We start from the raw sequence: 23,565 nt of genomic DNA on the forward strand, positions 1-23,565 counted from the left end.
ACATTCCATTGCATTTTTTGTACCGTAAGTCTCTACAGGCACAGCATGTAGCCGAGGTTTTGATGGATGCTGTAAAAAAACCACATAAAGTCAGAGATTTGAAAGAAAAGTGAACATGTGAATTGCTGCCGTGCGGTTTACATAAAGGCCACAGAGAGGAGTAGAAGACGCCACAGTCACATGGCTTAATGTAGGGGAGACCGGGGTTGTTTGTCACGGGGTATGGGGTCGGTTGTCACTATAAAGGTTCAATAGGATTTCAGTGATAAATTGGGATCTGAAAAGATGATGTGTAACTTTTTAGTTTTTTAAGCTAGAAACTGCAAATGAGTTTTAATATGAATACCACCCCTATGATAGTTGTTATGAATGCCCCTTATGTTTAAACAATGGGATTAAAGTGGGTGATCAGTTACTTAAATTGTCTACTGTGTTGAGAAATAAAATGAAATTTTTTTGTGTTAAAACCTCTTTATTTAATGCTTTATTTATGTTATTTGAACAGCAAACAAAAACAAACAAACAGAGCAACAGTGTTAAAAGGTCTACATGTCCAATACTCACATGTGACAACCAACCCCAACTGACTTCTTGACAAACATAGCTGCCACACGGCATTAACTTGATAGCTAAAAAATGACTCAAAATAAAGCTACCACTTTTGGCTTTTTAAAGAGTGTTTTGTTTTTGAATGACTAATATCCTACAAGATCTCAACACAAAAACAACACCAACATGAAAATTTACTCTGACCCCATAAAAATAAAAAAATGTCTCCTAACCTCAATGTTTTGTGTCTGCTCAGCAAAATTACAAGTGCAAATGAGTAAGCTATTAAAGGCTAACAAATTGATATCAAAATTGTACCACAGCCCCATGTAGCATGTCTGGAATAAGCAGTGTGACAACCAACCCGTGAGACAACCAGCCCCGGTCTCCCCTACTTGTTAATCACCTGAAGTGAAGTTGATCTCGTGCTAGACATTTATTTATTGATTTTTTTATCTTACCCTGTATTTAAATTGTGGGATGAATTCTTGACTTTGGAAATATAGTGAAGATAAACAGAATGTAAATCCAGGTAAATGAAATATATAGTGTGTAAAGGTAAATGGAACCCTAAACAGCAGAGATTATCACGTACCTACAAAAGGGTATTGAATAAAGCTTGCTTCTGACCTGCAGCTATCATTCTGGCTTGGTGGGATGTCAGCCAGCGAGTCCTCTGATTCTGATGACGCAGTGACTGATTTAATCTTAATAGATGGCTCTTATCCTTTGCACAGTGAATTTTAGCTTTTTATATATTTTATTTATACTTTTATCATATTTTTGTATATAAATTATATGAACATATTTATAAATTTGTCAACTGTTATAAGCTGTTTAAAATATCCCTTTCACTTCTCTATTGTTGATGCATAGGTGCTATGCGGGATGGGCCTCTAAAACACTGGGGGTATGTTAAACAACTGATGTACAGAAGGTAATCAGCTAAATTTAGCAGGTAAACCTTTGATTATGTGGGATCACATACCTAACAGTGTAGTTCATTATGCATTACATCATTTGGGGTTTTTTTATCATTGCGTTTATCTTCATGTTACAAGTGGAGCATATCAGATTGCCTCAAATCCAAGTCTAACAATCATTTCTCAGATAAGTAAATCCACAAATAAATCCCCTTAGGCATTCCAACAGTTTAACAACAAAGGCAGTCAGTTTCAGGGTTTGTATAATGCAGACATTCTCTAACCAGCCATTGAATCAAATAAAGGAATTCAGCGGTGGGAGTTCAGATGTCTTTGCCTTTTCTGTCCTTCCTTAGTGCTTCTGGTAGTCAGAAATGGCAGTTTAAATTGTTTACTTTACAAAGATTAGTTTAATGAGGAATTTCATCGGTCATCAGTCCGTCATGGGAGTTCCCGAAAGCCCGAGCACACTTCACCCTCCGGGTCCGCCTTTGTTGTGTGGACGCGCGTGTGTGTGGGAGACCAGTAAATCACACAAGGGCCCAGAGCGCTTGACCCAAATGACAGACCAATTAGACGGTGGGCCGAGGGGAGATTTCGTGTTATCAGACGATCTCTGGTGAGGGATAACCCAGTTTTTTAAATGTAACCGCTACGCTTTTCAACAAAGCAAATAAAAATTGTTGCCACTTACATACTTTGCACATTTCTGTAATATCGGTAACTTTCTCCAGGTTATTTTCCCCGGCGAATAGAGCAAGCAGCTACGTTTGGGGTCCGAAGTTCATGACGTATTTGTTGCCTTCATCCAATAGCGTGCGTGGAAAAGTGTCGGTGTTGATGACGCGTGTCAACACACTGGCAAGTTTCGCAGGAAAGATTGAACTTGTTAACTTATTTTAGCCACTAATGCTGTTTTAATATTCAGTTTGAAACAAAATGTAAAAAGTAGGGGTAACGTTGCACATTCTTGCTGTTTTTATTTTATGTAACCATCTTTGTCATGTCCTGTCATTTTTTTGTAATCTTTAATAAATACATCGTTCTATTTTTTACACCGTTCTGATTTCATACATTTGATCTGTGTTATCGCTTGGAAACGAGACAGCCAATTCTTTTCCCTCTTTACTGGAAAGAAGTGTCAAAAAATGAAGTGCTGCATGCATGTATTTGAGGGTAGTGGACCCACCATTCCCTTCACAGGCACAAGTTGGCAGAAATTGATTAAATCAGTGTTTTTGTGGAAAGACCTTGAATGCAGAGAAAGCAGTATACAAGAACAAGCAGTACAGGCATATAAGTTACAAAGCCAGGATCCTACAAACAAGTTAGTCAAACTAGCTAACACAGGCAGTGCTACAGCCATTTCACAAATATCACAACAATACAAAGCGCACAAAGGAGAAGAGAGGAAGTTTTTATTGAAGACACTGCAAAGGAAGGTTGATATTATATTGTATAGACATGCAGTGAAGAAAGTAGTATGGTTTACAGTAGTATAAATTAAATATGCAATGTTTTAGCAGTAGCCTTTAAATAGCAGACCAAAAATGCACCATAGACAAATGGTTTAAGATTATTATAACAGTTACATAGAAAATCACTTGGGGATGGCGACATATACAGTGTATATACATACACATGTGCAGTGTAGTAAAAGAGTAGTAGATGCAGTGTATTAACAGTAATATAATAAAAACAACCTACAAAATTTACCTTTTCAATTATGGCAGTTATTATCAACAAGACCAGACACCTGGGGTCTCATTTATAAATCCTTACTAAAAGTCTACGTGCGCACAAAAGCCAAAAGTAGCATACCCCAAAAAATATTAGGACAAAACAAAGCACTGTTCCCTTTATAAATCACAGATCACCTGCAATTCTTCATACATGAATCATTCTCAGGTCCCACCCTGCAAGCACATCTCCCATTAAGTTTGTTTTTTATAGATCACAACCTTTGCGTGGAACTGGCGTACGCACATTTCCAGCCCCGTTTTGTGCGTACGCCAGTTCCACAAAGGTTGTGATCTATAAAAAAAGATGTATGAACACTTGCAGGTGATCTGTGATTTATAAAGGGAACAGTGCTTTGTTTTATAAGTCTTAATATTTATTTTGGCGTATGCCATTTTTGCCTTTTGTGCGTATGTAGACTTTTAGTAAGGATCCTACGCACAGTTTTATAAACGAGACCCCTAAACATTGTGAAACTGGTTTCTCACCCATCTTAAGGGAACAGGTGGAACCAATATATGTAGCATGAGTTTTTCACAGCTGAAAGTTACACATCATCTTTCTTCAATCAGTGATGTGCAGAACCTAAACCTATTGTTTTGCACTTTTTTTGTCGTAGAGGCAGAGGATGGCGAGGCAACGCCAGTAAAAACACAGGCTCTGAGGTCTTAAGCCCATGGTCTTTACACATCCAAGCAGGCCCCGCCCCACACCTGCTTCCAGTACAATGCATTATCTGCAAACATGAGAAGTATACGGTTCAGAAAAACATCTAGTCTGATGTTGTCATACTCAATTCTAGTCAGAATTTGAGTCTGATACCGCTCCATTGAGCTATAATTATGAGGCGTGTCTCAACCGAAAAATGCCTCTGCACTCAATTGGATAGACCTACGACCAATCAGAGCAACGGAGTGTGTGACGTATGTTGAAATTACGTCTTTGCAGCCTGACCGAACTGCTAGTTATTTCGCTACAATGACACTAACATTGTGATTATACTGAGTTAGCGAATGTACATCAACACCTATTATGTTTACAACATTTCGTTTATATCACAACATGAAGTATTTACTAAGTCATAGAGTAAGACTATCTCTTACCATTTGTACGTTAGGTGAACTTCATCCACGACAATACCCATTACGTTGGCTTGAAAATATTGGAGCCTAGCATGTCCCTCCACTTATTCAGCAACCACGATTCTGGGCTTCCGAAAAGAAGCTGGCAACGACCGCTAATTATATCCATCTCGTCGTGCACGCTGAGTTGCATCGCCGTGATAACGTAAGCCATTTCAGTTGCGACCAACTTTTGCCGATTAGGAAGGACGGCAAAAACATCAACAAATGCCCTGCTCGCGTTTCTCTGTTCCTCTTTTAAAATCAATGCTCTGTCGATACCTTTTAGAACAGACTCAATGTCAGAATCCACACATCTGAACTCTACAGCGGCAGCCATTCAACACACGCGCTCTTTGGTGACGTGGTTCATTACGTTACTGTTGATTATCTGTCCATCATCGCATAAAGCCCGCCCTGACAATTTGATTGGCATTTGTCCTAGCATAGTAGCTCCTCAACGCAGAAACCCCAGACTGATCTTCCCGTTTTCAAAATCTTGTGGGCGGGGCTAAGATCGGCTGGCACCCAGGCTAAAAAAGATCAGGAAAGGGGTTAAAATAAAATTAACACAGTATAAAACAAGGTATCACTTCACCTGCCCTTACGAAAATTAACCATTGTTTTTCTACAGCAAAAAAATGGTTACTGTAGTAACATGATTAATTTTCATAAGGGTGCTATCGAGATTATACCTGGTACATCAACACACAAAAACACGAGAACATTAACTAACATATGCAAATAGAAGTACTTCTGCAAAACAGTCAATTTTTACTTTATGATATATTACCAGAACAACCGGCTGGGACGTGTCTCTCTTAAACGGAGATGGAAGAGAAATGAAGACGACACACATACATATTTTGTGTATGACCTAACGTAATTAGTATTTATTCAGCGATCGGCGGTAAAACTGAATCTGCACGGAACATCGTTGTTGTACGGAACCATGTACGGAACGGTTAGTCTACGCCTACGTAAAACGACCCTACCGAGACGCATACATACGTTTGAACAAACCAGTGTACATAACAAACATTTTATATAGATATAAATTAAATAAAATTAATACTTACAATCACACAAAGAATGTCCTTGGCGATGGTCAATGTGCTTCCGCTGCATCTCGTGTCTGAATCCGTGTAACAGCTGTTCTACTAACCTACATCTGATTGGTTAATAATAATCCTATGTTAGTATCTTGCCGCTCTATTGGTTCGACTGATATAGTAGGTAACCGCGTTCGCCTGCATATTTACGGGGAAATTTTATCATTTCGGGGGAAAATGTGCAATAAATGCGAGTGGCAACACGTTTCATATTGTTCAGAATAAAACAACCGTCCAAGGTTCTCCCTCCATGGGGATCATCCATTTCGAAAAGTAAAGCAGATACGGACCCTCGGCCCACCGTCTAAATTGGGAGATTAGGGAATGACCGCATCGCCTTCATAAACTAGCTGGCTTCTGTTACAACAGCGAATAACATCTTATAGTCCTAACGCATCGATCATATATATGTAGTATATATTGCATAAGCAAGGTGGTAAAAAGATTAATGAGAATAATTATTAGAATAAGACAAAAATTTTAAGATATTTGAGAACTTTTTAAAGCTCACGTAGCACACGCTGTTTCTGCATTTCTGGGGTTAACCTGGAGTACATATAGAGTAGTATTACATCCTTTATATCTCTGAAGAGTCTTTAGTTTAATCAGATTTATTCAAGAAAGATTAGCTTTACAGAATCTTTCCGATAACGTACAAAAAATGAAGAAGGAGGAGTTACTATCGTGGGAGGAGCGAGTACAAGTCATGCAACACTATACAACACTTATAACTTATGATTCACTACATGTTCCTGTCATTTATATAATATGCACGTGCCTATTTCCAACATAACACAGAAGTCTTTTTAACCGCATGCAACTCTTGATCCAGTTGGGAAAATCCAGCGCATCAAACACACACACAAAACTATACGCTATAATAAACTATATCCATTGTTTTCATAAGGCTGGCTTTCTTCTCCTTACATCCAAAAACACACTTCTTCTTTCATGCCATTGTTGAGTTTTGAAATTAAACAAAGCTGTGTCGCGTGATGTGATGTTTGTAAGTTCTATCGTCTCCCGCTGATTGACGGGTAGGCGGGGTTTTCCCGGGGAAGTGTCCATATAAAGAAGTGATACGTATAGAAACCCCTGAAATGTCAGCTGGACCCGTAATCGAAAAAAACTTTCTGAAATTTGTACGAACCCTGGCGAAGTGCATTCGGCACAGAAATACTCTGTAACATGCCCAACTGCTTTTTTGACACTTTGGCTACGTTTAGCATGAGGAAACAACTCTATAACTGTGTTAATAAGTCAGAATGCATGAAATACCATTGAACCACCCCTTTAAGAAATGTTTAAGAATTGCACTTAGGAACATTCTTACGACCTTCTTATAATTTATCTTAAGAACTTTATTTTTTTTGTTTTGTGATGTGTTGGGTTTAACAATTCTGTCTGCCTCCTGCTTGCTCAAATAGCAGTTCGTTTAGTCACAGTCATACACACTTACAACAGTAGAAATATGGAAGTGTTTCGATTTAACTTTGAGCAAACTTAAACTGAGTCATCACTCCAATTTGGTAATTTCCTGGACAGATGTTCGTGGTAACATCAGAATTAAGGTACTGTACTTGCAATAAATAACAGTTGCTAACTCAGAAGGATTTGGTAATAAAAACAAAAGAAAATCAATTTATTTCACCAGGTTTCTCTACCAAAAAATAATTAGATTCAAGTTTCAGATTCAATTATACTTCACAATAGATATACCCACAAAGTTGTGTTTGCTTGCAGAATGCTCAACTGATTCTTTTGCCAACCCTTTTATATACACAGATGAGACAAAAGTTTAATTTGTTTTCTATTTCTGTGGATTACACTTCAGTGTAACTGAACAATTTTATTACATCTATTTTTTTACCTTTTTGTATGTTCGTTTTTTGTTTTTGTTTTTTTTGTCTCATAACTTTTGTTATTTAGATTTCCACTTATTACTGTAATTGCTGAGTGTTTGTCCTCGCCATCGTGTGAGTTAAAAGGTATCAAAAAAACAATAAAAAATTGATAAAAAACAAACGAGGCAAAAGTTGTGTCCCATTTCGAACGAAGAATGTATTCCAGAGAATTTTGTGAATTTGCTTGTTGTTTATTAACAAGTATTATTAATTATGTTTTGTATTATTATCTTTTGCATTTTAATTTGTATATTTGCGTATTGATTATTAAAATTCTGGTTAGTTTAATCTACATCAACGTGTCATATTTTCTAAAAACAAAAAATATATATTTTAAAAGTAAAAAAAAACATCTCTGCTATGTCATGCTGATGGCGTCGTGCAGGATGAACAGAAGGTGATGCAACTACTTGACCAGCTCATTTCAGTTTTCTTAGTGGACTTCGAAGGCTACGTCCTTTGTAGACCGAGTCCTTCGCTCTCCGAATTGGGACATCGCTAAAAAATGATGAAAGTCTCAAATTAGAATTTGGTTGCTGGGGTTCTTGGAATCTGAAGAGACAAACAGATGTCATAGTTAAAAAAGTTCTGTTGTTCTTTTGGGAAAACACACAGGAAAGAGTGTAGACCTTAAGTTCTAGACGGTTTCGTTCACTTTATTCAAGTTAAAGAAATTAGACTTTTTTCCCCATTGCATCATGACCTTAAAAACGACCCCGTGGTTTGGTACAGTAGACTTTCAGTAATCTAAGCATGGAGGGAGGGATGAGAGAGAAACACAGGTCAGATACTGGCTATAAGCACCAAATATGGATGAAGCGAGGAATCTTTCCCAAAGAAAAACAAATGGTTGATGATGGCATGTTCCCACAAAGCTAATGCTCATCATATGGCCAACTGCCTTACATCCAAAAGGGGTGCTCTAATTTTCTGTGTTTATTTAAATGTTATAATCCAGATTAGCACACAGGGGCGGACTGGCCATCTGGAGCAGCGGGACGTTTCCCGGTGGCCTGACGGTCGTTCTGGCCTGCCGTGCACTCAGCTCAGGTTGAAGTGATATGGACCGTTTCTAAATCCAAAAGCTGCAGCCTCCGGAGGTCGAATATGCAGATTGCATATATCATCAAGCATGGTTAATTTAAGTTAACTGAGCATTACATTCGCAAGTCATACCCAAATTACAACTATTTACGATTTATTAATAATAGTATAAGTATTAAGTAGACTAAGTGTTAATATTCTGACATTAGTCATAATGACCTATGCATCCTACAACTGCGACCTCCGGAGGCTGCTGCCTCTCATTCTGGCGTAATAATCAAGGACTTTGCTGATGGCGGCAGCAGACGTAGTGATATTACGCACTGCCCGAAAATATTCCCCTTGGTTACTTTCAATAGCAGGGGACTATTTTCGGGCACTGCGTAATATCATTGCACCTCCTGCAGCCATGGTGCATAAAAAAGTCCTTGATTATTACGCCAGAATGAGTAGTTCCTAGCCATATCTCCTTAGAAAATCACAACTTTTAATTTTTCATCAGTCTTAGTACATGATGTAACTACAGAAGAGTCAAGCTTTAAATAGGAAAAATATCGAAGCTCTTTGGTTATTTTTAGCGCTATACTAATGGTCTAATCAGATTCAATAGATTATGCTAAGCTATGCTAAATGTGCTAGCGCCAGACCAGGAGATCGGCTGAATGGATTCCAAAACGATAAGAATCAAATGTTTAACACTAGGGAGCTGAAAAATGAGCATATTTTCAAAAAAGTGGAATGTCCCTTTATGATTAAACAGCAATATGCACAATAAGACTCTATTGTATTATTTTTATGTATTTGTTGTTTTGTTTTGAACAATTTAATAGAGATACAGACTTTCTTTGCTTCTAAAGGCCACCATTTTCTGTACTGTTCTGTGTGCTTTCCATCTTCATATTTTAGGCGACCGTTGTTTCATAAAGGAAGGTTTAAAGGCACGAAAATATGTTCATCAGAGAAAACATTGAGAACAAGTAAGGACATTCGACTCCTGGATCAAAAATGGGTCCCACTCCTACCCTGCTTTCATTTTACGCTATGTTACATTGTTTCTTTTGTGATGCTAGTTGTGGACCTTTCAGTGTGCTGTACACCTGTTACACGGACCAACTGTCCTCCTTAAGGATCTCTAAAATACAGCGGCAGGCAAACAATACAGATGTTAAACATTTAGGCTGCCAAAAGTGCCATTTGGTGTGATTATGAGGTGGTTTATGCGATTTCTGCCCTAGGGGATTATGAGGTGGTATATGTGATTTCAAAACTATGTCATCATGAGATGTTACATGTGATTTGTTAACTGTGTAACCTATCGTTTTACTAGAGAAAAATATAGAAACAGTTATAGAAAAGTCCCAGGGTGTCATAATACTGTAATTTGCCATAAATAATTGCAATGTTTTACCCACGCTTTCTTCCATGAACTTTAATGGATTGTGTGATTACTTGTACCGATAAACATGCTGAAAAGATAAGTGTAGTTTTTTGTGCTAGAGCAGTGGTTTTCAAACTGGGGGCCGCAAGATGGTGCCAGGGGGGCCCCAGTTTTATGACATTTTATGAAATACATTAATTTATTATGAATTCTGTGCAATAATAAAAAGATAAGGCTACTTACCAAAGCACTACGTTTTTGTATAATTTAATGTTTTTTCTTACTGAAATGGTGAGTTTTAGAACAGTTTTTTGTCACAAATTTTATTTGGGGGGCCGCGAAGGAATGCACGGTACACAAGGGGGGCCACACGCTGAAAAAGTTTGGGAACCACTGTGCTAGAGCATGGAGAGGAAAAGCGATGAGTCAAGCTTTCAAAAAAAATCTTTATAAATCCACTTACAAAAGAAGTAAGATTAAAGGTGGAACTGAATCACATAGCCAGAGTTTTGTTTGTTTTTAGTTCCCTCCTTTTATCTGGTAATGGTCCTGTGCTGTGTGACCTCATGAAAGGTTGCACACTTGCAAGCAATCCATTGGTGCGCTACCACTAAGTTCAGATTACTACATTAGCAAGACACATTTGGTGACTCAACCATCAGACAAACATCCTGCAACAGGAACAGGCCCATTGCCAACCTAGTGGTAGAGGGAGGTTCTTTTTTCCAAAAAGTGAATTTTTTTCTCTTATTGTGTATTATAATTATGTTAAGTTTAACACTTTCATTAAAGGACAATCACATGGTGCTTCAGTAGTTTAGATCATTTTTATTTTGGAAGCCTCAACCCTAAGGATTTTTTCTTCTGGCCCAGTCACTTGCCCCCCCACAAAAGAAAACACTACAACACATGTCCGATTCTTATTTAAATAGATTTTGACTCATGTAACTTTAATATTAATTTATCTACAGTATATTTAACTTACACCGTGAAGACTATGCAGTGTTATTTTACATTTGAAATCTATAAAAGTTTTTTTTGTGGTGCAGCCAGTGAAAATTTTGGCAGGGCAAGCAAAGCAGCTGACCAAACCAGCAGAAAAACCCTTTGTATTGAGCCCGTCCCCACACATGTATTTATTTTATGAAAATAAAAGCAGAGTAATTCACACATGACAATTCAGTGAATATCATGAATACAGAATTACAGTGCTACCATTCCATCTTGCACAAACCCACGAGCCGCCCCTGCTGACCGACTTTCTGTGTGTTTCGGTCGTGGTTGAAATTTCTCAAACAGCGCGCGAGAAGCATATTGAAAGACCTCTTTTCAAAGAAATATTGTTTCCTGGAATATTTAATTTGACAATGTCTGACATGTGCAAATGATAAGCTTTCATGATGAAATAGCCCAATCATCAGGCTATAATTTTTGTCAAGCCCTGTATTCTCTGTCATAATTTAAAAGGACACTGACTTAAATTCTGTACCTTTGGCAGTGAGGGTGGGTTTGTTCGAACCACTCAAACCAAACCCACCCCAACTAAGGGCATGGGGAATTCCCAAATTATTAATTTCTATATTGTTTTAAATTTCTAATTGAATTATAAATAGACATGAATTTATACTTATATGATAATTATATGATTATAAATCATTATATTATAATGGATTTGTTAAATTCATGTTGCTTCTTGCCTCTGTGTTGCATCATTCTAAATTTTTTTTTTTTTTTTTAAAGGGTATGATGCAAGACTTAAAAAACAAAAGTGTTTTTTTTTCTGCAGACTGGAAAATAAAAAGATTATTGGACTATATGTGGTTCCTTAACTGCTACACTTGTGGAACCTCTAAGACTGTTCCAAATATTCAAAATACATTTTGAGTACTGTACACCAATACCTTTTGGTTATGATAAGTTTATTGGTGGTTTTTAGAGGTTCTGCAGGAGTAGGACAAAGTTTCTCACATGACTCTTAAGATGCAGTAGACTCAAAACATCTGTGCTAAATTGTCTTCATTCATTCTTCGGTAAAATATTTGGCACATTTTCAGCTGTTAGATAAACTGTATTGCTCTCATCATTGGTCAAACTTATTCATTGGTGAAGAGGCGTGTTTTAGTAGCCTACATAAATTGCCATCCATTTGCTTGTGGGTGCTAATTTCTTTATGCTCATCTTTGTGTGCACAATGAAGTTCTGGACATCAAGTATGACAGCCTGATTTTTTTAAGTTTTATGAAAGAATTTGGATATTTGATGTTTGATATTTAAGAACTTTCTTTCTTACTTACAGTTTTGGTGACAATCTTGTGCCTCTTTGCTACATTCTCTGCACAAGGTAAGCACAAACTTATATTTTAGATGTGGTAGCAGGTAATAGTGAATTTATTGTGTTAGCTAATGTTGTAATGTTTAGACATTGGGGAACTAAATCATTGATTAAGACTATTAATAGTTCTGCTGATCATAGACACAAGAGAGTTTAAGAATGAATGGCTGTTTTTATTGTTTATTTTTTAATGTATAATTTTCTAATTATTCTGTTCATTCATTCTACTTTACTTACTTAATTTTTAAGTCTTAAAAGTTTTTGGTTGGCGTTTTTTAATTATTTGCGGTGTTTTTGCCATATAGAAAAAGTTTATTCGTTTATGATTCATTTGTGTTTATGTTGCTATTTTTAGCCGAAATATGTCATGATGTCATACTGTACGGCTGAATGGTCTGCTTAGCGACTCGTGAAGTCGAACCCAATTTGAATGGGTAACTTATACGGATAGAGGCGGAGGCTCTCTTGAACGTGCTCAGAGATCACGCGCCTGTCTGCGGGTAAAATCAGGCGTTCGACTTCATGTGGCGCTGCGCAGCCCGTTCGGAGTTTGTCAGAAAAGTACCGCGAGAGCGATTCGAAAGCATATTCGAAACAGTTTGCTCTCGTATTGCTTTCGCGTTACGTTGGTGTCATCCGCTTGTCAGTATGCGCGGCGCAGCATGAAATCGAGCAGCTCGATCAGGGTGCTGTGGAGACGCAGAAGCCTACTACGCGATGGACGGGACTTACTGTATTTGGCTAAAATTCAAATACGTTCCTCCGCTCTCTCGCACATTTCTAATACAAGTTTCAGCTTTGATTCTTATGTTATATCCAACGGGGAAATACAACGTAACTGCTGGTGTGACACTTCCAATTGATGTGACTGTCCAAAGTGGTTCAAATGATTGTGATATTATATCCAAAGGGGAAAAACGACGTAGGGTGAACAGGACAATTCCCATTGAGTTGTCTGTTTAAAGGTGGTTGAAATGTAACGTTAACTGAACTCATCCTACTATTTGCAGCGCGCAGAAAAGACAGATCCCAGTATTTTTGCCGCACACGTGACGTTATAATAAATATCGGCTGCTAACTTAGTCAGAGCGCGTTTGTCCAAAAAATGTGCCACGTGGAGGAATAAAAAACAATACAAGACAATTTGCGTCATCAAAACCGTGCGCAACAGCGAAATGAGAGTGATATGGCTGTTTATGGTCCTTGAGAAATAAGAAAATGGGGTGTGTCTTAAACTGATGCGAGAGTGAGTGCTGAAAACAAGTATTGCGTAGCCCTGACATTTCCCTCAACTCAGCTCGTGACGTCTAACCACGCGCACTACACCTATCAAAACAACAACAAAATAAGCCACCTCCTCGGGATTTTCTTTCTTGAATGCAGTTCCCTGTGAAATTCCCTAGAAGGGAATTCCCTTCTTTTGCCTGCTGGAATGACGTCTTGTGAAAAGCAATGGCCTGATGAAAATAATAAAAAGCATATCCCTTGAGTCAGCATATTGGTGACTGTAAAGCTACCAAAGGAAGAGTTTTATTGTCACTGGATTTAATGAGATATTAAAAGCTCAGCTTATGAGACAGTTATATATCCAAATTAATAAAATATTTAAAATATAATTTCTTAAGGTAAAACACACCAAATTAAAGGGAACATATCATGCAAATCTGACTTTTTCCATGTTAAAGTGCTAAATAAAAGTGCACAGTGCTTCTATCAACCTAGAAAATAGGTAATTGAAACTTGGCTCCCCTTATGATGTCAAAAGGGGATAATACCGCCCTTTAATCTGCACTATCCAACCACGGCACTGCCATTTAGTGCAGAGATCAGCTCATTTGCATTTTAAAGGACACACCCAAAACAGCACATTTTTGCTCACACCTACAAAGTGGCAATTTTAACATGCTATAATAAACTATCTATATGATTTTTTTAGCTAACATTTTACATACATACTCTGGGGACAGCAACGATTTATTTTACATTTTTAAAAAGTCTTGTGAAATGTCCCCTATAACATATTTTAGTTTATTTGAAATGTTTATGGTAACAACTGAAAACATTTGCTCATGTCATTTAAATAAATAAATTACTTTGTCTTTAAAGATTTCTTACTGTATATAATCATTGGCAGTAATTGCATTATTGGTGTACATACATACAGTATTCTCTGGACTCACACTCCTTTTAAATAAGAAGGAAGCACTGGCAGAAACACTGGCATTGGTGATGTGCCATCTTGACTATCAGTTGCATGGCTTTAAACCAGACAGAGATGTAGGTGGTTACCTGGTAAAACTTTTTTAATGATGCATCCGTTGAACCTATGCAAGATGAAAATAGACATGCCTGCGCATTGTGTTCGAATCACAGGTAATGTGGAAAGCAGGCATTTGAAGTTCCCAAACCCTTTTTCCTGTTGATGTGAGTAGTTGTTAAGGGTTTGTCAACTGCAATCTTTAAATGGACACCAGGCAACGTTTTCATGTTAATTAATCATCTTCGTAAGTCTGTACTGTATATGGTTAAATGACTCATTATAGGGCGAATGAAGACTCTTGCCCGCCCCTATTGCCTGTAGGAAGAATATCTCACTTGCAAGTTCGGTGTATCCTACTCGCATCCTTCAGTCTCACAAAGTCTCAGATATTGCTAAAAGCAGGATCAGTTTACGGCAAACATCCCCAGCACAGAGGCAGGCTTATGAAACCTGGCTAGCGATTGTTGCAAACATGTGTTTGCACATGTTGGTGCAAACAGAGCCAGGGAAGAAGTAGTTTTGAAATAGCCGGTTCCTCTGCTCGGCTGGGATGCTCATGGTGAGGCGGGAGGGACAACAGTTTGTTTTTACAACAGTGTGTTTGAAAGCATTTACTACCAGACACTAGAGGGAGCTTCATAGAGAGAAAACACTCAGACTTGCCTCGGGTGTCCCTTTAATATTGCTTATGATGTTTTGCATTATAGTCATGTGTCAGCAGGGTGTACAATGGGGGGATGCCTGTGAACCGGCATTCAGCGTGATGGGACGCATAGTCTGAGTGTTGATGCTGACTGTTTGTGGTCCATTGTTCAGGAAATTCAATAATCCCGTTGCAGAGTTATTTTCTTAGCTGGCAGCAGTGGCAAATCTACGGGATTTTCTTGACAAATGTGTAAAAAATGTAACAATTACAAAATAAATAACAGTACTATGAATAAACGTCTTATTAACACAATATAACTTTATATATTTCATAAAATTACTAATAATAAGTGAAGTTTCCATGTTCAGGCAGTTTATAGTTTTCGTTACCCTATAGACCGTTTCAGCAGTAACAACATAAACAAGCGCCTGCACGTAGCTTCCGGTAAACTCCGCTAAGAATAAATAACAACAAAGTTCTTTAAACTTAGTTTATTATTTAACAAGCAAAAAAAACAACACATAGATTATCTAGGAAACCAAAACATTTGTTATTTTCGACGAGGCACAAACGAAACCGGAAGTAAGGTTCGGATCCATACGTGTATCACGTGCTTCCAATGAAACCGTCTATACAGTAGGTGAACACGCTTGTCAACATGAAACGTTAAATATAATTCTTGGGAGGAAAAATCCTCTTGTGTGAGGTCGGCTTTCATTGCTGAGCTGAACCCCATGAATAGCATTCACACATATGGGTCTTTTCTCTATATAGGAATTAAAAATATAATATTTCAGTTTCAATATCATTACAAGATTATAGCAATCATTGTTGCAGTTTGATTTCTTTTCTAACAATGTAAATAATCCAGATTTCCAAGTTCAGTGTAACTGTGAGTTCACACCAGACGCGAATTCAATGATTTGCGCGAGTAGATTACATACAAGTCAATGCAAAGCCGCGATCAGATGCGTCCTCACGTGGGACGATGCGAATAACGCGATATGGGTGATGCGTTTGCCGCGAAAACATGCACTATTCACCTCAAACGCATCTTTGCCTAAGTTGAAAAAATTAGCATGACACAAATTTAAATCCACGAGTAATGTAGAGCAGGTAATGCTACGTACATACCAAACGCGGGGCATCGTGTTGCTCGCTCTAGATTACTCGCGGGATTTAACTTTGTGTCATGCAAATTTTTCGACCAAGTGACCATTTTTCAACTTGGGCGAAGTCGCGTTTAAGGCAAATAGTGTGTGTTTTCGCGGCAAACGCACCACCCATATCGCGTCATTCGTATCGCACCACGTGAGGACACGTCTGATCGCGTCTTTGCATTGACTTTGCATAGATGTAATCTACTCGTGCAAAGCGTTAAACTCGTATCTGGTGTGAACCCACAGTAACGCGATGCCCTGCGTTTGGTGTGTACGTAGCATAAGACAATTAAATGGTGTGGCGCATCAGAACTTACAGACTGGATCAAAATTTTTGACAGCAGATTTCCTTCACAGCACCCCTATCCTATACGTCATTAAACCATGAATCTTTCAGCTATGATCACACCTATAGTTAAGGCCAAACTTTTCTTGCAATGTTGCAAAATCTCAAGATGGAAAATAGCCTTAGCTGTAGCAGATTTCATTGTGGCAATAACAACACTAATTTTTATTTGCTCTTCCTCAGCAACACACCATCATGGTGATCGGGACCGGTGAGTGATTTCGCATAAGTTGTTTGTAATTGAGCTGTGAACTCTAAGGGCCAGATTTACTAAAATTGAAAAATACTTTGTTTGATTTACTGACAAGTTGCACGTTCAGGAACACAGGTGCAGCATCTCATTTGCATAATGACCAACACAATTTAGGACATGATTTTGGGCATTAAATAATGATTAAATAATGCTTGATTTATTTCAATACTCTCCTCTAATAAATGTTGTAAAACTCCTATAAATGCAAATGCAAAAAGATCAGTCGGCGCAAATTTTTCACTGCATGTCTTTAGTAAATCCTGACAGTACTTTATAACAGCAAAAGATGTGTTTGCACTGATGCAAGCTATTAGTAAATCTGGCCTAGAAAGTCTTGCAAACCTTGAAGCTGTTGCAATTTGAGAAGAGATATTAAATTTGATTTATATTCATACAACTTTGTTTAATAGTAGATCACTTTAAAGTAACTCAGTTAAATGTTTTGGTGAAGGAATGTCAGCAGCAGTCCAAACGGAAGCATGCCGCATCATCATCATCATGAATGTAAAAACGTCAGCTACAACATCTCAAACAGTTCCTGCTGTAAAGGTAGGAGTGACAACCATTAGCAGCTAACCAGCCAAGAGGGGAAGTAAAGGATATGAGTAATAAAATTAAAGTATGAATCATGCTTTTTTGGAAACGGTATGTGGTTTCCTATAACTTTTGATTTGGTTTTATGTGTTTTAGGTAATATAACTTCAGGGATAAGTATGCTGGTGGCTGATTGCTGTGGTTCCGTAGCCTACAATCCTTTAAATCAGATTTGTTGTGGTGACCAGATTCTCACTCGAGACAATGCTCAAGCTAAGTGCTGTGGCTCAGGTAGGCATAACCCACTTGAAGTGACTTGAATGTTTAAATTAGTGGCTGGCAGCACAGTAAATGTAGTCTTGTACTCTTAGATATATTACGCATTGAAGTGACTTTGTTCTCTCACTCATTTGCAGAGATGTACTTGCCAACAACGCATATGTGTTGTACACCTAATACAATTAAATCTAGAGGTTTGTATTCTTACCTATTATAGTAATTGACAGTTTAATAGCTGGAGGAATGCTGTTCTCAAAACTAGATATTTAACAATTTAAGTGAACAAATTAAGTGAATAATCCCACTGAACAATACAGTAACTACAAATTTTTAACTCATTCTTTAAGAATGATCAAATTTGTTCAAAGTGGATCCTATTATTAGACAGTTCTACATGTTCCCCATCCAATGCATGTTCATTTTATATATATTTTGGCTGATTTGCTTATGCTTTCATCCACCAGTACAAATCAAGTACTCTAAGCTCAGTTTAAACATGCATTCCCCTAACATTTTCCATGTGTACTTATTGTGTAGATAAGAAGTGTACCATTGTCTCCAATGGGTAAGTGTTTTCTCTAACTTGCATGTAATTTTGTCTTCTGTGAGTCACACTGTGAGTTCTGTTTAGAATCTCCTCTGTGATTATGAATATGCTAAGGCAATTATTTGTTGTCATGGCTTCTTTTTGTTGTGTTTTATGGGTCAAAAGATGGAAACATTCTGCATAATAGATTTCTGCATTCAACAGAACAGTCAATTTTATAATAATGCTTTTAAATTGAATTCTGTTATTTAGTATTTTATTAATTTTCTCTTTCTGTTTTTGTTCTCTCTTTTCACGCGGACATTGCAGAAAATACACGGAAAAAGCATCCTGGATTTGTCTGGCATCGTTTGATTTTTGGTTCATTCACACTGCCACAGATTTTCTGGAATCTGTGCATGCATGCATTCACACAGATGCCATAAAGATTCCGTAAAGACATAAAGTCCTGCACTTATCTCCCCAGCGTCTGAAGTTTGCTTATTATGCGTTATATCTCTCTCCAGCAACCAAGGCATGCATTTTGTACATTCACGTAAAGCATTCGGTCTAAACAGGAGGCAAAAACAATGCTGTAAGGGGTGTGCCGTCGTGAGGACGCGCTTGTCATCATAAAAATAATTTATGGTTCAGCCCTTTGACACAGGGGGCCCTATTTTAACGATCTGAAACGCAAGTCCGAAGCACAAAGCGCAAGTGACTTTGTGGGCGGATCTTGGGCGCTGTTGCTATTTTCCCGGAGGGAGAAATAAGTCTTGCGCCGGGCGCAAATCAATAAGGGGTTGGTCTGAAGTAGGTTCATTATTCATAGGTGTGGTTTGGGCGTAACGTCAAATAAACCAATCAGAACGCTATCCAACATTCCCTTTAAACGCAAGGGCGCAAGTTCCATGGCGGGTTGCTATTATTATGACGGATTTGACAGGCGCACGCCAGGAGCAGTTCACAGCCGAGGAGACCCACGTTCTTGTAAGAGCAGTCAAAGACAGAGAAGTTGTTTTGTATGGGGATGGGAGAAACCCGCCCAAATCAGCGTCGGTTAAACAGGCGTGAGAGGAAATAGCCGCAATTGTCTCATCAGCCTACAATGATGTCAGGAGACGGGGGGATCCCAAGCTTGCCAGCATAAATCGGGCACGCCGGGCACACAGGAGGACATCGCTGCGTCCACTCTCACCGCTGAAAGGGTTTGGGGGCTTTGAAATCGGACACAAGAAACGCAAGCAAGGTCCAACCCCAAAGTACACTTACAAATCAAGTTCACATACATGAAGGTTTCTTATGAAAACATTTTAATTATTATTTAGATAAAATAAACGTAATACAGCCACACAACAAACTTATGAAAATATTTTAATCGTTATTTGCATGATAATTGTTTAACGCTGCCACACAAAATAAATAAAAACTATCACCACAATGCTCACCACAATGATTTCCCTTATCTCATGTATTAATATTTTTTATTGTAACAATTTATGATTTGCAAAAATAACTGTTGCATCTGTGTAGATTAGATAAGCAATGCGCGTTGTGCATGCTATACATTATGGTCAAGCATGCGCCCTTAAAATAGCATAATAACCCACGCGCAACGTGCCACTGACTTTAGACTAGTTTTTTTTGGTTAGTAGCGCAATTGTTTTTGAAACTGCAAAATAGCATAAGAGATGGTTTGCGCCGGAGCACGCCTCCTTTTTTGCGCTGAACCACCCAGGGAGCGCAAGTTCATTCCCTAGTTTGCTGACGTGCGTCTGTGGAGGAAAAAACCTGCTGTGCGCCAGTGCAAAATACGAAATGATACATGCGTCACTGACAAAGTCAATTGCGCTGGGTGCAAGATAGGGCCCAGGGACTTAAACGCAGATCAACATTCACGACAAGAAATGTCGGCAAATTGGACTGAAGCAGAGATCATGGAGCTCGTCACTATCTGTGCTGAAACCGTGAGATCATTCACCAGCATTACAGAACGCACATGTTTTATCAAGAGAGAAATTGCGGCTTATAAGAAAACTTCAGGCGCTGTGGAAAAAACCTAACAGTTGCAGGACTTAAAATACATCACGTGTCTTTACAGGATCTTTACGGTATGTGTGTTAATGCATGCACAGTTTCCAGAAAATCATTGGTAGTGTGAATGAACCAAAAATCACACAATTCTGGATGCATTTTCTGTGTGTTTTCCGTAATCTCTGTGTGAGATGGGCTATGAGTCATTTTGTCTTATGTGAGTTACATTGTCATTTCGTATTTTAATAATTCTGTCTTTCTGTGTTTGTTTTTAATGTTAGAACGGCAACGGACAATGACACTAAAGGTAAAGGCATCAGTAACCATTTATAGTATAGCAGTTTAGTTCACACTTTTTTCGTGTTGTGGAAGCTACTTTGAAACTTTAGTTAGATAAGCTACAAGCTACCTTACAGTAAAAGTAGTTAAACTTCACCCGAGCTACCCAATAACAACTGAATAATTGTTAATGAAGAAGGTTTAAAGAAAAGGATTTGGGGTTTTAAAACAATGTAATGTAATGTAATACAATTACTGTATGATTTCAGCATTGTTTTAGTTTGTGAAATACATAATACTCATGTTTATCTCAAACTGACAGTCTCCAAAATTGCCATAAATTAATAAGTATAAAAAAGAAAAAATGAGAGCAGAAATATTTTTAATGACTTAGAAACACTTTTATTTCAGCTTTTTATAACAATAATTATGAATTGTTATTAATAATTATTATAAACAAACTAAGGTAAATTATTAAATCATGTGGTTTCATAAATTATAAAAATATAATATAAGTTATATCTGTATTTCTTCTTCTCTTTGATGCTAAAGGAGTGGCGCAAACACAAGGTTAGTATTCTGTACTTTTTCTACAAACTTTGGCAGGACAGTTTAGATTTTGGAATAATGGGATGCACGAATTCATCACTGCACTTAAAAAGAAATAAACATTTGATATAAAAGCAATAAAGCAGGAGGATTCATTTAAAATGGTTATTACTCACTTGTATGTGCTTCAGGTTTTCGACGTAGACAGACACATTTTTGGTTTCAGTACATACAAACCTGTGAGCTTTACTGTTTGTTTCTTTAAGAGACATGGGCTTGGACAAATATGTTTATAGGCATTTAATCTCAAAATCTTCAGATTCTGCCCTCATGCCTCAGTCTTGTTACAGTTTTACTTTTGTTCTGATGAATGATCTCGGGCTCTTCCATTACACTTCTGCTAAAGTGATCTTCAGGGCCGCCTTAACCTAATGTGAGGCCCCGGGGCTAAGAGGTTTTGTAGGCCCCCCTTCCCCTCGATTTAGACTTGCACCTTTACCGTTGCGTCTCTTTCTCGTCTTTCTAAACCAACAGATGTGTGTACTGTGAGCTGACGTCGCGTCAAACTACATCGCTTCAGCTGCGCACGCGTCACTGATATAAACGCAAGTAAACTTAAACTTTATTACAACTAACAGCATTATGTGCGGGAACTCCTTTCTTAATTTAGCGGCACAGTTTCTTGTGCACGGTGGGAGAGACTTCTGCATGCCAGAGACTCAGCTGAACGACCACAGAGAGCGAGTGCGCGCACGAAAGAGAGAGAGAGACCTGCACCTCACTAGTGCTTATTATGAAATTTTAGAAATTACTCTTTCATTTGATGGTGGATTATTTCCCGTTTCTCTGTCACACTCAGTCTAATGTGCAGGAATGTCAAGTTGACACCGCGCACTTAATTACATTACGCGGAATAAAAAATATGTTACGTCTGACATTTTATTTCACGTTAAGTTACAACGGACCAATCAGCAGCCATGTAACGTGCAATTAGAGTGATTGACAGAAAACCTGACAAGTTACAAAACAATATGACATTTTCAGCTTGTCATGAATGCAAACTTGGGAGGCCCTTGAACTTGGGAGGCCCCTGGGCTTCAGCCCAGGTAAGCCCGTGCATTAAGGCGGCCTTGGTGATCTTACACACATGCACGCAAGTACACACACACAGTAAAGTTGCCTAATCACAGACCAGTACGTTGTAAACAAAATTGACCAAGCCACGGAATATACCGGATTATCTGAGCGTCATGTCCACGCAAAGGCAGCTGAAATGCGGCACAAAATGTTACACAGTCTATCACGCAATCAGACTTTACAACATCAAATGGGAAAACAATAAAATGAACGACTTACATAGCATTCAGCTAACATTAGTCAACTCAGCACACAGTGTTAGATCGACAGCGATCACTTCCTGCTGCTCAATCTGGTCTAAGCTCTTTAATCCTTTACTTACTGTATTCTTCAACTGAACGCCTTGTAAAGGGTGATTTTGTAAGGATAAAATCATATTTTCCTTCATCTCAAGAATTTCACTTGCTTCCTCTGATCATTACTGTAACTATCAGTTACTGTACATGGAAATCTGCAACACGGTTTATAAGACTCTGAGAACGATCCAATCACATGACGTCAAAAACGTAAAAAAAAACAATACTGATTTGCTAACAACAAAAGTGGGAGGGTTTGGGGCGCACAGTGCTGTGCCCCAAGGTGGATCTGAAACCAGAGCTCAGCCTCATATCACATGCTTTTACCACATTTACTGACTAACACAGGCCCTATCCCAAATGGGACACTCCAGAGTTGTGGACTTCCTCATAGTCCACAGTTTGATGACATAACCTAGTGCAGACCTTAGGAACCCTTGACACGAGTACACTAGGGCGCACCGGAGTCGTATTTTGGGACAGATTCGAGCGTCACGTCCGAAATAGGAAGAGATGTTGTGAACTCATCCCATCTGTCTGATTCGTCCGATAGAGCATTACGAAGGAGGTGCTGATGAGAACACTTCGGAGCGTACAAATGACAGATGGGACACCCTACAGACTCATAGACGAAGCAAGCATGTGCTATTTAAGGCCACAAGACTGAAAGTCCACATGACGTGCATCATTTGGGATAGGGCCATACACACTCGTTTGGATGGCACCCCAGACACACACATGACACACACACACACAATGAAGTCAGTTTCGATTTTTTTAAATAAATGATAACATGACTAACAGTGAAATAGTACAACTAAATGATTTTATTTTGTATTAATTTGCACTATATTTAACTTTTTGGTAACACGTAAAAGTAGCTTTCTTCTCTGGCCAACTTTAGGGGGGCATTCTTACTATTGACCAGTAAACCCAGCTTTTTTGTGATTAACTTTTTTTTCATAAACTCATCCTATAACATCACAAACATTCTGTGAAAAATATTACCCTGAAATCTTTAATATTGACTCATTAAGGTCACCTCAAATATTGAAATCAAAGTGAAACCAATGGTTTAACCTTTCTGATTATGAGACTTTAGCCTGAATTTTACAGACAGGATCACATTTGTGTGAAACACTATTTTTCTCTCTTTGGGCTAT

General features: G+C 38.2%; 1 protein-coding gene across 6 annotated transcripts in view; it reads left to right on the top strand.

The window, feature by feature from the left end:
• The window catches only part of LOC129418730 (uncharacterized), a 185,081-nt gene that overhangs the window by 159,880 nt on the left and 1,636 nt on the right, over positions 1–23,565 (top strand). For 5 of the 6 annotated variants that reach the window (XM_055173587.2, XM_073853481.1, XM_055173586.2 and 2 more), the window contains 8 exons: positions 12,068–12,112; positions 16,699–16,726; positions 17,220–17,317; positions 17,459–17,593; positions 17,719–17,775; positions 18,119–18,146; positions 20,423–20,448; positions 20,973–20,990. In XM_055173587.2, the coding sequence (XP_055029562.2) occupies positions 12,068–12,112; positions 16,699–16,726; positions 17,220–17,317; positions 17,459–17,593; positions 17,719–17,775; positions 18,119–18,146; positions 20,423–20,448; positions 20,973–20,990 (435 nt within the window). Of the gene's footprint in view, positions 1–11,896; positions 11,982–12,067; positions 12,113–16,698; positions 16,727–17,219; positions 17,318–17,458; positions 17,594–17,718; positions 17,776–18,118; positions 18,147–20,422; positions 20,449–20,972; positions 20,991–23,565 lie in introns of those variants that run through there. The other variant, XM_055173588.2, reaches the window with a different exon arrangement.

The sequence above is a fragment of the Misgurnus anguillicaudatus genome, chromosome 15 (genome assembly GCF_027580225.2).
Source record: "Misgurnus anguillicaudatus chromosome 15, ASM2758022v2, whole genome shotgun sequence".
Taxonomy (NCBI): domain Eukaryota; kingdom Metazoa; phylum Chordata; class Actinopteri; order Cypriniformes; family Cobitidae; genus Misgurnus; species Misgurnus anguillicaudatus.